Raw genomic sequence first — 12,365 nt, forward strand, 5'->3', positions numbered from 1 at the left:
GAATAGGCAAAGAACACCAAATATATCATTGGGTAGGATAAAATGCCCGGACTCAATCATTAAACCCGAGCTCTTGAAACTCGGATCCGAAGGCCTTCGGATCGAGCAGATGCTAGAGCTACACCTTCAGCAGGGAAATTAGTCCATTAGTGCTTCCAAGGAAACCTTTATTGCAGTAGATTAGACACAGGTAACATGGAATCATCTAGTGAAAACATTTAAACAAATGCACACTGTCAGGGTCTAGCTTCAATCACACCAAACGCCTTTAAATGTGTGTCTTCGCACTAAGCTTGCTCCACAATGCGCAGCGACCTAATTCCTCTTCATGCAAATATTCCATCGTCGTTGAGTTTGTTTGCAGCTTGAGTCTTTCTCCATACCCGTATGGCTTCCAAAAAGGTGCACCCACGGCTTTTGCGGCATTCGGATTGCCACCAGTCCTGGCGAAGCTAAGCCAGTAAGACTGGACAACTCCAACCATCCCATGATTGACGCCACCGACATCGTAGCTATTAGCGCCCGGCACCGCAACCGACTGCGGTGCGTATTCTGGTCCCCAAACAGCCTGCAACTCCCAGGTATGCGGAACAATGAACCCCGCTGCAACTTCGACTGGGTCTAGAACGTGATCGCGTAGGAGGTAAACATCAACCCCCGCTCGGCTCAGTCCAGCAGCAAACCCTGACGCAACGCAGTTGAAAGCCATGTCGCCAAACATCTGGGACAACTGGTAGAACCTGGGGGGCTTTGTCACGTTGACACCAGGAAAGGTGCTTGGCACGTAGGAATACTGAGCATTGGCTTGTGCCAGATCGTCCTCTGTTAGATCGGGAAACTGTGTCTTGAGGAAGTTATTGACGTCTTGCGTGGTGTTGGCTTGGGTTGCGAAGATGGTTCCCTCGGTGCTGGATGAGCCCAGGATCAGCGGCCGGTGTTTGGCGAAACTGGCGTTGCGAAGCATCTCAGACGGTGTGCCTGTGAGCAGGTGCCCGTCGATGACTGGGCCGTAAGGGAACAGAGGAATGTTCGCCTGTCCGGGAACCGGGAAGCCACGGTTCGCCTGTTGAATCGTGTCTGATTCGAGCGACCTCAAGCACGCAACATCGCTGCAGTTGGTGGCATTGAGGAGATGGTCGTACTGGTACTGGATTTCTTCGACTTTGTGGACAGAGGGAAGCCATACGGCTGGTGCAATTCCAGCGCGCCATTTGACGTTGTCGTTTTCAGGAAGATGTCCACCGTAGGCGAGAGTGTGCAGAAGCACGCTCCCTGATCCAGCCGAGGTTGCAAAGAGGGTGACGTTGTTGGGGTCGCCGCCGAATTTTCCGATGTGCTGTTCGACCCATTTCATAGCGGCGCGCTGGTCGTGGAGGCCAATGTTGAGACTTCCTTCTTTTTGAAGCTCTTCGCTGGCAAGGAATCCGTGAGGGCCGACGCGGTAGTTAAAGCTGACAATGACAACACCATTGTTACTAGCTTCAACCAGCCCTGTGCCGTTATAGTTCTCATTCAGCAGCTGCACGAATCCTCCGCCAGAAATCCAGACCATGACCGGAAGGCTTTGTGCCGGTGTGCTATTGACATGCGCCGGGTAGTAGACATCGACGAACAAACAATCTTCCGATATATCTTGTCCTGGCGGTGGGGTGAACGCTAGGCCATCGACTGGCAGGCAAAGTGATCCGTGCTGGTTGGTGTCAGTCTAAGCATTCGCCAGGGTATTGTGCAGTTCTTACCGATTTCGCTGATACAATGCCATGTTCCTGAATGACCTCTTGTGGAAGCTTGAATCGGTTCTGTCCCACAGGAGGCGCGGCAAATCTCATTCCGAGAAATTGGTTGACGCCGTTGGACAGCGCGGTGCCCTCGTATGTCGCGTAGCCCAAGTCAACGCGTGGGTTTTCAGTGTCGTTGCAAGCAGCTAGAGCCACAGTAAGGCAGCTCAGCCATGCTGGTGATGTGTTGTAAAGCTTCATAGCGTATAGCAGTACGGTTTCGTGGGTAGTTGGTTTGCGCTATAATGTCAAAGAGATGCAATGACCAGAAGCCATAGTAATAATTCAGTTTTAAGATGTAAGTCCTCATGTCTAAATACTCTGCCAAGGTACTAATCAGGTTACTGACAGTTAGCCTGGCCATTAGCGTGATTTGTAACAACAGACAACAAATGCTTGATTACATCTCATGCTCTGAACACCATCATTTACGACTATGATTCTCGGTATCGTACGGAATTAACGTGGACTAATCTGACAGAGGATAGAACCCTGAATGAAAGCTGCACTTTGCACCAAACTGGACGGAGATTAGGTTTCCCTAATTTGGCTAGATCTGGAGACCGTTGCGCTAGGTATTACTCAGATGATGTCAATTCGCTGTTGAGAACTGAAAGTGCATGCCATTTGGATGGATTTGTCATCGGCCCAAGTAATACTGATTGAATAAGGCACCGCGCGCTACGGGTTTAACTTTTGAATGGATGACCTCTGCCGGCGAAAGATTTCTACATTGGACGGAGGTCCCCATTCGAACTTTTGTGATGTAAAATAAGCGGCCCTCGGCACAGACTGGAGTTCAACATCCATAGCACTTGAGAGCCTGCGGACCCCGGCCATAACGGTCCGTCTCGCCAAGACCCGAGGACCGAGAAGTGGACAATCAAGCAACCTACCTTTCCGAGGACCGAAACCATTCAACAGCAGTTCTCTCTCACTTCACATAACGTATGTTTTATTTCCTAAGGGAATACTGAGTGCCAAAGCCTCTTTGGCTCAACCTTGGCTGTTGTCAGTTGAGTTCAGCTTACACCTGCACCCCAGCTTCGAGTGACATACTGCAATCTATCACGGTCACAAGCCAGTATACCAAAGGGAGTATTCCATCAACTGCGTTTTATTGAGAAAAGAGGTATGCACTTGAGGGGTTCTGTGGCGCAGTGACTACTTCCTGCGACTCGAAATGGTGACCGACGGTGAACTGCGAGACCAGCTCCGAGCGCCGAAGCTTCATTTCACGACACGAAATTGAAAACAATGAGCCTTGCTGATCTTGCCAATTCATTAAATATCAATGCATCGGAAGGCTCCAAGATACTATCAGCACTTCGACATGAAAGGCCAGACAGACCTAGTAAGTTGGAGTATCAAGCCGCCTCCGGCCCCGCCGATGGTTATGGTGTCTTCTGGTCTCGCACTCGCTTAACATGATCGCCAGCTTGCACATACTCGGGTGCCAAGAGGAACGGAGTCGGGCAGACTTTTGCTATCCACTGCGGTCCGCTCAAAGCAGTGAATCAGGCCAACCGACATGCGTTCGCGGGTTTTGCCTTCCTATAACATAAGTCGATTTCCATCATGATCCTCGGGATGGAAAGTCTTCACTCACTGCCCTTCATCCCTCGCACACCACACTCGCTTCTGTCCTCTGTGTCTCGCAAATACTCCACGCTCTTTCCAAGCCTCCATCAGCCGCCGAGATGGAAAAGGCTACGACAATCTTTTCGATGGCGGGATAAGCACTGTGCACTTGGGCCCTTTCTGGCTACATCGGAACAGAGTCATCCAGCAGCATCGCAGTCGCCCGGCAGGCAGCTATCCCTGATGTGGACATTCCGCAGTCGGTCGAAGGCATTTGGGACAGTCTCACGGGAAACAACAACTGCCTGGGATGCCACGTAAGTCCAAATACATACCTTTATTTCCATTGACTACCATGAAGCTACTCTCATGTCTTTTTAGGGAATTCTTCTCATCTTGAAGGCGCTCGCAAACTTTGGTGACGATACTTTCGTCGGCGCCCTGCAAAAGCTCTGTGGTGCCGCTTCCGTAAGTGCTCCTCAAGATCCACCACGGGTGTTCAGACTGAGAACGTATATAATAAGTCCGAAGATGAAGACGTCTGTAACGGCACTCTAGCTTTGGAAGGCCCTGTGATTGCCGCAAGTCTCCGCGACCTCACCCTGGGAAGCAAGACAGCTCAGGTCTTCTGCACAACCCTCCTCGGCCTCTGCGACTACCCTGAGGTTGAGCCGTACTCCGTCCCCATGCCCCCCAAGACTATCACCTCTCCTCTCCCGGCAAGCGTCTCCTCAAACGGAACAAAGTCCTCCCCTTTCAAGATCGCTCACTTCTCAGACATCCACATCGACCCTCTCTACGTCACCGGCTCCAACGCCAACTGCTCCAAGCCGATGTGCTGCAGGTAATCCCCAACGACTCTCCCCATATTGCCCTTGAAGACGATTATGACCGGACACGTCCAGACCGTACACCCCAGCCGACGAGCCCGGCAACAACGACTTCCCCGCCGGCCCCTTCGGCGACCACAACTGCGGCGCCCCCCGCGGCCTCGAGCAGAGCATGTACGCCGCCATCAACGCCCTCTCCCCCGACTTCGCCCTCTTCACCGGCGACATCGTCGACCACGCCATCTGGAACACCGCCGTCGCCCAGAACTCCGCCGAGATCAGCATGGCGTACCAGCACATGTCCGATGCGGGGCTGCAGGTCTACGGCACCGTCGGTAACCACGAGATGTCGCCCGCGAACGCCATCCCGCCGACACCTCGGCGCCGGCTCGCAGTGGCTGTACGATGTCGTCTCCGAGGCGTGGAGCAGGTGGATCGGGTCGCCTGCGGAGGCGAAGTCGGTTGGTGCGTAGTCGGTCAAGACACCCAGGAACGGGTTGAGGGTGATTTCGGTGTCGACGAACTTTTGGTACACGCTTAACTTTTGGCTGTATAAGGATGTGCAGAGGGATCCGAGTGACCACCTGAAATGGCTCGTCGGGGAGCTTGATGCAACGGAGAAAGCTGGCGAACGCGTGTTCCTGGTTGGGCATATGCCCATGGGCATTTCTGATGCGCTCCACGATGGACCGAACTACTTCGATCAGATTGTCAACCGGTACAAGTCAACCATCGCCGGTCTCTTCTTCGGTAAGTATCTCCCTTCTCACCCAAACGACATCGACGCTGACAATAACCCAGGACACACCCACCTCGACCACTTCCAATTCAGCTACTCCAACTACGCCAACCGCACCGCCTCCAACGCAGTCGCAACATCCTACATCGCCCCCTCCATGACCCCCCTATCCGGCATGCCAGCCTTCCGCATCTACACCATCGACCCCACCACCTTCGGCATCCTCGACATCGAGACCTACGTCGCTGACATGGCCGACCCGACGTGCCAAACCGCCGGGCCCGTGTGGAAACGCTCCTTCGCCGCTAAGGAGACCTTCGGCGCCCTCCTCGATACCCCCGTCGCCGCGGACGCGGGGCTGACCCCGGCGTCCTGGCATAACGTAACCGTCGCGCTGGAGAAAGACCCAGCTACGTTTGAGGCGTACTGGGCGCGCAGGACGCGCGGGTGGGACGTGCCGGCGTGTGACGACGCTTGCCGCAAGAGTGAGATTTGCCAGCTGCGTGCGGCGAGGAGCCAGGATAACTGCTTCGTGCCGACGCCCGATATGTCGTTTGGCATCAGGTCGGAGGGTGGAACGAGAAAGCCGGCGGAGTGTGATCGCTCGGTGGTTAGGGACACGATTGGATCGCTTGCTGTTCGCAAGGGCCTGGTTGAACTTCTCGAGGCGTTGCTGAAGGAGCACCAGACCCGAAAGTGAGGCTTCTCGGTTTGCAATGGCTTAGGATGGTGAGGCAACCTTGGCAAGCCAGAAGAACATGTTGATATTCAAGTCTGTAGGTTTCATCAGACAAAGCCATTCTAGAATTTGAGATCAAATCCTGCAACTGGATTCAAATAGATCCATCCATCAGATGTGTGCCCTCAAAACGTCCTCCTTTACTCCCCTTTCGGCTGCTTTCCCCGTCACCACTGCTTCCTCGACTGCTCCGCCATGGAAATATGCCCATTCCCTCCCCTGGCAAACGACTCCTCCCGCATCTGCCGCCGCAGGTGCTTGTTATACGCCGGTGTCTTCATGTACTCGGACCGCAGGCGCGCCGTCCAGCCCTTGCCGTCGTCGATGTAGCCCCACTGGTAGGGATCGCCGGACTTGCTGGAACAGGAACCCATGGTTTGTTTTGTGTTTCTTTTATAATCCTCGGGTAGGGGGAGTTGTAAAGTTTTGAGATTCGTTCTTGGTTGGTGATGGTCGTGAAGATAGCTGTGATGTCATCGTCAGTTTTGAACACGGCAATTTCGATAAATGGGGACGCACGTTTTGCGTGGTTGTAACGATGTTCACGGGATGTGCTTCAAAGATGCTTTCTGATGAAATACCGGAAATTCAGGACATCTTGTCCACGGCAATTCTCCTTATATGCTTTTTTGACACAACTCATGAAGCTGGTCTTAGACGCCTACACTCCATGATCTGTCTGCCCAAGCGGCATCATGAGTGTGGCTCAGCTGACGTCAATCCGTCCCCCGACCAGATCCGAATTGCCGGCCCCGGACCCTCAGGGCCTGATCAGCACCGATGCAGGTAAGTGGCTTGCCGATTTCGCCGTTGGACCTCCCGTAAATGGAGTGAACAACGGCCAAGACCCCATCACACTGGATGCGGAAGCTGGCCCAAGCAACGTGAGTTCTCCCGTTAAAGAAAATATCCCGTAGGACTTTATCGTTGCGCCCATGACATCTGCAGGCATACGCCTTAAGAAGAAAGGGCCAGGATTTGTCGAAGGCAACGCTTGGCAACCCCACATCACATCCTTCGCGGCGAAAAGTACACTACAACATCAACTTTCCCGATTGGGCAACCCAAAGAAGATTCCATTTCTTCTCATTCTAAAAGTCTAAAGTAAAGGTCTTACAAGAATTGAACTACACATTAGGTATCCGCCAGGCCATGCAAATGCAACGCTGACAATGACGAAAGGCACATCCAAATTCGGACCTGCGTCCATCAAGAAAAGTCTAAGCCCTACGCAGCTCTATCCAGACTCTGCGCCTCGCACATCTTCTTGTACATCCCGCCTTGCTCGATAAGTTCATTGTGAGTTCCCGTTTCGACGATGCGACCGCCGTAGAAGACGCAGATCCTGTCTGCGTCACGGATCGTGGAAAGGCGGTGCGCCACGGCGATGGTGATGCGATCACCCGTAGCTGCGGCTTCCATAAGGGCTTTCTGGACGACCTTCTCCGATTCGGTATCGAGTGCACTGGTGGCCTCGTCCAGTAGAATGACACTGGGGTCGCGAACCAAGGCCCTGGCGATGGCGATGCGTTGTCTCTGACCACCGGAAAGTTGGTTTCCACCCTGTCCACAGGAGGTGTTGAGGCCTTCGGGAAGAGAGCTGACAAAGTCCCACGCATTGGCTGCGCGGCATGCTGCTTCAATCACACCATCATCCACCAGAACCGCCTTCTCGTCGGAAGCTTCGGAAGCTTCTGTTGGGAGGTCGATTCCTGCCGCAATGTTCTCGCGGATGCTGCCCGGGAAGAGGGTAGGCTCTTGCTGCACAAGAGCTAACTTGTTGCGATAAAGGCGAGGACTGATCGCAGTGAGGGGCGCAGATTCATCAATTGTGATCGTGCCGCTAGTAGGATCGTAGAATCGTTGGAGAAGGGAAATCATGGTGCTCTTGCCGCAACCTGAGGCGCCGACAAAAGCGACAAACTGACCGCGATCGATCTTTTGGGAACCAAATGTCAGTCCTCTTGTTCACCAATGTCAAATGGGCATAACTCACTTTCAAAGTAACACCCTTGAGTACCCTGGTGTCTGGGGCCAAGGGGTATGAAAACTGGACATTGTCGAAGCCATAGGAGCTGCAACCATCAGGAGGGCCCTTGTCACTGTTTTCCCGGGTGTCTTGAATCGTGGGCTGGAGTCCCATCAGCCAGAAGTAATAGTTGGCAGCGGAATTGGCCTTGGTAAAACCTGGGAAGACACTGTGGTTAGAGGCTATGAGCCATAGCATAGTGATATCTACTTACTGCTGGAGAAACTGAAGATCATGCCCGCAGCCTGACCGGAGAAGAAAACACCCATGAAGGAAATAATGAATTGGGAGAAGTTGATCTCGCCGTCCGAAACAAGACGTGATCCCCACCAGAATCCTAGGGCAAGAATGAAAAACTCGATGGATTGAGTAAGGGCGAACCAGATCATCATGTTGAAAAGCGGAAGAGTCGAGCTTGAGATGGCGTTGTCGAGCTCATTCGTATATCGTTGAATCACGCTCTTCTCAATAGCAAGAGAGGAGACCGTACGGATTGCATTGACGGTCTCGGATGCCAAAGACGCACTTGTTGAGAACTTCGCGTCGACCTCAGCGTCGAGCTTCGTTTCAATACGAATACGGGCGAAGCCAGCTCCGAGGAGAGGAGGCATGCCTGCGAAAACACCGACAAGGCCAAGCTTCCAAGACACTGCGATCGCAAGGATACTGCTAGCGACGACATTGACAAAAGACAGGAAGGCGAGAGCGACGTTAAATCCCATCAGTTCTAAAATCGCTTGTGCCATGGAATCGATTCGGCTGTTGAGGGCGCCAACTGTGTTCTCAGCTCGGTCGAAGAAACGAAGGTCTTGTCTTAGCATTCCGTTGAGGAGACCCTTGCGAACCTTTTGGCTGAGAGTCTGTAAGAGGTTAGTGAAGGTTGACACCAATAAAATCAGAGAGCGTACCTGAGCAATCACGTTCGTTGTCCAGCCCATGATATAGTAGACAGTTAGAGTACCTATGGACATGACGAAGTACATCAGAGCGATAAAGTTGCCGCGCTTGACCATGTCGGGGGAGGTAAATACGTCCATGACCTGAGACAGAAGAAGAGTCTGTCCGGGGTAGACAGCAGCTGAAGGTGGGTTAGCGCGTAGTGCCTATCGTGGGCTGGCCACTAGACTTACCTCCGAGAACACAGACGACGAAGGCACTGCCGTACCACATTTTGATCTCAGATGTAGAGCGGATGAGCTTGACGATCGTGTGCACAAGATTGGTCTGCTTGTAAAGCTTGAAGTCCTCCTTGTCTTTGAACGAGACGAGTCGTTGCGCTGCCTCCGTGTCATACTTGGCCAGGGACTGAACGGGCTCAGCTGCCTCAGTCGAGTCGTCTTCGGAACTCTCGTCGGTGCTCCCCTTTTCCTTGACAGAAAGATCTTGCGCTTTCACCAGCTTGGCGTAGTTCCCGCCCAGTGCAACTAGCTCATCATGCTTTCCTTGCTCCACGATCTTGCCCTTGTTCATCACCACAATGTTGTCTGCGTTTCGGATGGTAGCAAGTTTGTGGGCAATAACAACGGTAGTCCGGTTCTTGGAAGCGCTGTCCAAAGCTTGTTGCACAATGCCTTCGGCATGAGGGTCCAACGCGCTTGTTGCTTCGTCAAGTAGGAGTATTTTGGGCTCGGAGATAACGCTTCGTGCAATGGCGATACGTTGCTTTTGACCACCGGATAGCAGTCCACCCCTCTCGCCAATTCGGGTATCGTATCCTTCGGGGAGGTTGCTGATGAATTCGTCGGCGAACGCGACCTTGGCCGCTTGCTTGACGCGCTGAAGTTGATCCTCTCGTGAGGCATTCTCCAAAGGGGTTCCGACCAGGCCGTTGACGATGTTCTCGAAGACGGTACCGTTGAAGAGAACAGGCTCCTATTTGAGGTCAGTCTTCCAGCCATGTCTCATACTTGGTTCCGGAGCATGCCACACACCTGCTGAACAAGTCTCATCGTCGTGCGCAACCAACCAAGGCTCAAGTCACGGATGTTGATACCATCGAGGCTGATAGATCCGGAAGCAGGATCGTACCATCGCTCTAGGAGGCCGATGATGGTACTCTTCCCGGAGCCGCTGGATCCCTGCGGTGTTGTAAGCAACGTTTCGCTGACATATCGCGATCTGAACATACCACAAGAGCTGTCACCTTGCCAGCGGGGATGCTTAGAGAATAATCCTCGAGAACTCGGGTGTCCGGTCGCGTGGGATAGCTAAATGTGAGTCCTTTAATGTCAATATGCCCTGAAACTTGGCGAGGGACTTGACCGGATTCGTCGAATGGGTTGATATTGGACTTTCTATCGATCAAGGTGAAGAGTTCCGAAGCGGAGGTAGCAGCACGACTGAACGCCATCAGGTGAGGGGCTACACCATTGATGGAAGTCGAGGCGATGATAACGGAGAACAAGACCCTATGAGCATTTGATCAGCAGAGCGATTATTGAAAGACTTGCAGTTTAGCGTACGTGAAAACCGTGCCGATGCCGTCCACTTCCTTGCGCGCAATCATAGCAATACCCTGCCAAAAGGCCAAAGCCATGCCTGCGTAAACAACGAAGTACTGCCAACCAAACATCACACCATAGATGGGACTCTTCTTGTTACCGATGGCCCGCGATTGGTCGAGATACGAGCTGTACTTCTGCATGATGCGAGACTCCAAGCTGAAGGCTTTGATAGCACGAATGCTCCCTAGGGCGCTCTCCGCGTAGGTTCCTGCTTGTGCGTTGGACTGCAAGATCTTGGTCTCAAAGCCAGAGTCGATAGCTGCCATGGCACCACTGACAAGAACAATAGCCGGAACGATGCAAATAATGATGAGTGTCAGTTTCCATTGGCTTACAAAAGCGATGATGAAGGCAGCGAAGAAAGTGGAGACGGAAGAGAAGAAGAGGCCAAGTTTCTCAGCAATTCCAGACTGGATGAGTTTTCCGTTCGTCGTTGCTTGCATGGCGATGGACCCAGCAGTGCCGTGGTCGAAGAAACTGATTTCCTGGCTGAGGGCAGCTTGGAGGTAGGTCCGTCGAACGTTGCGGGTCAACTTGAAGGCGACGTAGGTGAAGAGAGCCGAGTAGATGTACGTTGTGGCGAAGCGGGCAATGCCGATGTAGACGAAATAGAGCCTGTGGATGTCAGATGGCCGATTCCTGGGTTCGTTGATCATGCCTGCCTACGCATTCTTGCTCACAGCCGCCATAAACTTGTCAGGGTTGGCGGTGATCGTTGACACGTCACTCATGATGTCCATTAACTCGCCGATGATCAGGTTCATCATGGCCAGGGCCACACCTGACCCAACAGCGGCGAGAATGCCAATGGTCTCAAGAACATAGTCTATTGGTTCTCCATATCTGAAGACTCTCTGCAACTCATGTCAGTGATAAGCAGTGAGCCATCACAGCTTCTAGGCTTACCAGAAAGCCTCCAAACCCACTCGTCTTCTTCTCGTCGGTGTTGTCGGGGTGTTTCGATGAGTCGGTGGACGCTGAACTCGAGGAAACGTCTTGCTTCTCCATGTCTTGTCTTGGCGCACGTCTCGCGGATAAGGGCGAGTAACGACACAGATGGAAGCAATTCGGCCCAGGTGGGAGAGGGGGGAGCACTAAGGTTTATCTAATGAGAAGGGGAGGAAAAACCGAACCAGATCAAAAAGGGATGAAAGCGGGCAAGTTCAGACGGAGCAGACAAAGTATAACGTTGTTGCTGATTGTCGCCGCGTAATAAAAGGGAAAGACTGGGCGAGGTGCGAACCGTATGCACGGCTCGCAAAGAAGGAGTGTCGTCGGCAGCCTCTCAAATACGAATCTCGCGTCTCAGAGCGAACCTAATCATGGAAGGTGCCTGCCGAAAGAGGGCGTCGTGGGAAAACACCCCGCTGCGGCCCGGATTAGGTTCCAGCTGCGCTCCTCTCCTGCCCTGTGGTAAGGCACCTGCCCTGGGTGAATTCCTATCCATCCATGGGAATGGAAGGACCCAGCTGCCCGGGATCTCCTTCCGTCCCGCGCTGGACCTGGGGCGGGCGGTGGTGCGGCATGCCAAGCAGGCGCGGCCGAAGCAGCTGCCACCAACGGAGCGCGGGCTGCCAAGACTCCTCGATTCCGCACCCCCTGCCGAAATCCACAAAACACGCGTATTCAGCCACTATCGCAATGGAAAATGATGGCAAAACTGTCATCAAGGAGATTATGAGACTTGGACGTCATTCAAACAACTGTTTCCACGATAACGATCGCGTCAAGAAACCCGGGGTTTGCCAAAGTCGGACCCCGCGGCCAACCCGATGCCTTCAATAGGTTCACCAAAAAGGTCCACAATTCCCAGAAAGTCCATGCTTCCGTACCTTATTTTTTTCTCGGTTTCGCGTTGCGTATCGCTCTCGCTGCGCATAAGTCAACTTCACTTCCGCGCCAGCTGCGAAAAAAAGGGCAACACGTCGCGAGTTACGAATTACGAATGCGGGCCTCGCTTTCATTGCTCTCCGCTCCGCACCACTGCGCTTCGCTTCGCTGCATGACAACCGCCGCACCGCCGCCATCCCTTTTCCAGCGTTCATCTCAATCGACGACACATCACTCGCCTCCGCACTGACTTGTTGGTCCAATCATTCTCCCAGTTCCAGGGCGTTGGGTCTTGTTGAAAGGATGGAAACCGAGCCGGGAACCGGCAGCAGCGC

General features: G+C 53.2%; 3 protein-coding genes across 3 annotated transcripts; 1 reads left to right on the plus strand and 2 right to left on the minus strand.

Moving 5' to 3' along the window:
• Positions 1–268: 268 nt before the first annotated feature.
• CGCA056_v011971 (putative secreted lipase) lies at positions 269–1,979 on the minus strand (the record flags this gene model as incomplete). Its single annotated transcript, XM_037327215.1, has 2 exons — positions 269–1,690; positions 1,740–1,979. 2 exons carry the CDS (start codon positions 1,977–1,979, stop codon positions 269–271), a joined length of 1,662 nt encoding a protein of 553 aa, XP_037174455.1.
• Positions 1,980–3,111: 1,132 nt separating this feature from the next.
• asm-1 (Sphingomyelin phosphodiesterase 1) lies at positions 3,112–5,628 on the plus strand (the record flags this gene model as incomplete). The annotated part of the gene is made up of 7 exons (XM_037327216.1): positions 3,112–3,132; positions 3,620–3,676; positions 3,741–3,827; positions 3,884–4,203; positions 4,265–4,589; positions 4,663–4,939; positions 4,991–5,628. The coding sequence occupies 7 exons, from the start codon at positions 3,112–3,114 to the stop codon at positions 5,626–5,628; spliced, it is 1,725 nt and encodes a 574-aa protein (XP_037174458.1).
• Positions 5,629–6,894: 1,266 nt separating this feature from the next.
• Positions 6,895–11,208, minus strand: pmd1-0 (Leptomycin B resistance protein pmd1; the record flags this gene model as incomplete). Its single annotated transcript, XM_037327217.1, has 10 exons — positions 6,895–7,605; positions 7,664–7,854; positions 7,911–8,556; positions 8,605–8,774; positions 8,827–9,568; positions 9,628–9,774; positions 9,825–10,104; positions 10,159–10,815; positions 10,867–11,054; positions 11,107–11,208. 10 exons carry the CDS (start codon positions 11,206–11,208, stop codon positions 6,895–6,897), a joined length of 3,834 nt encoding a protein of 1,277 aa, XP_037174457.1.
• Positions 11,209–12,365: the final 1,157 nt, after the last annotated feature.

This window comes from Colletotrichum aenigma (genome assembly GCF_013390185.1).
Source record: "Colletotrichum aenigma strain Cg56 chromosome Unknown KSG_Cg56_contig08, whole genome shotgun sequence".
NCBI lineage: Eukaryota > Fungi > Ascomycota > Sordariomycetes > Glomerellales > Glomerellaceae > Colletotrichum > Colletotrichum aenigma.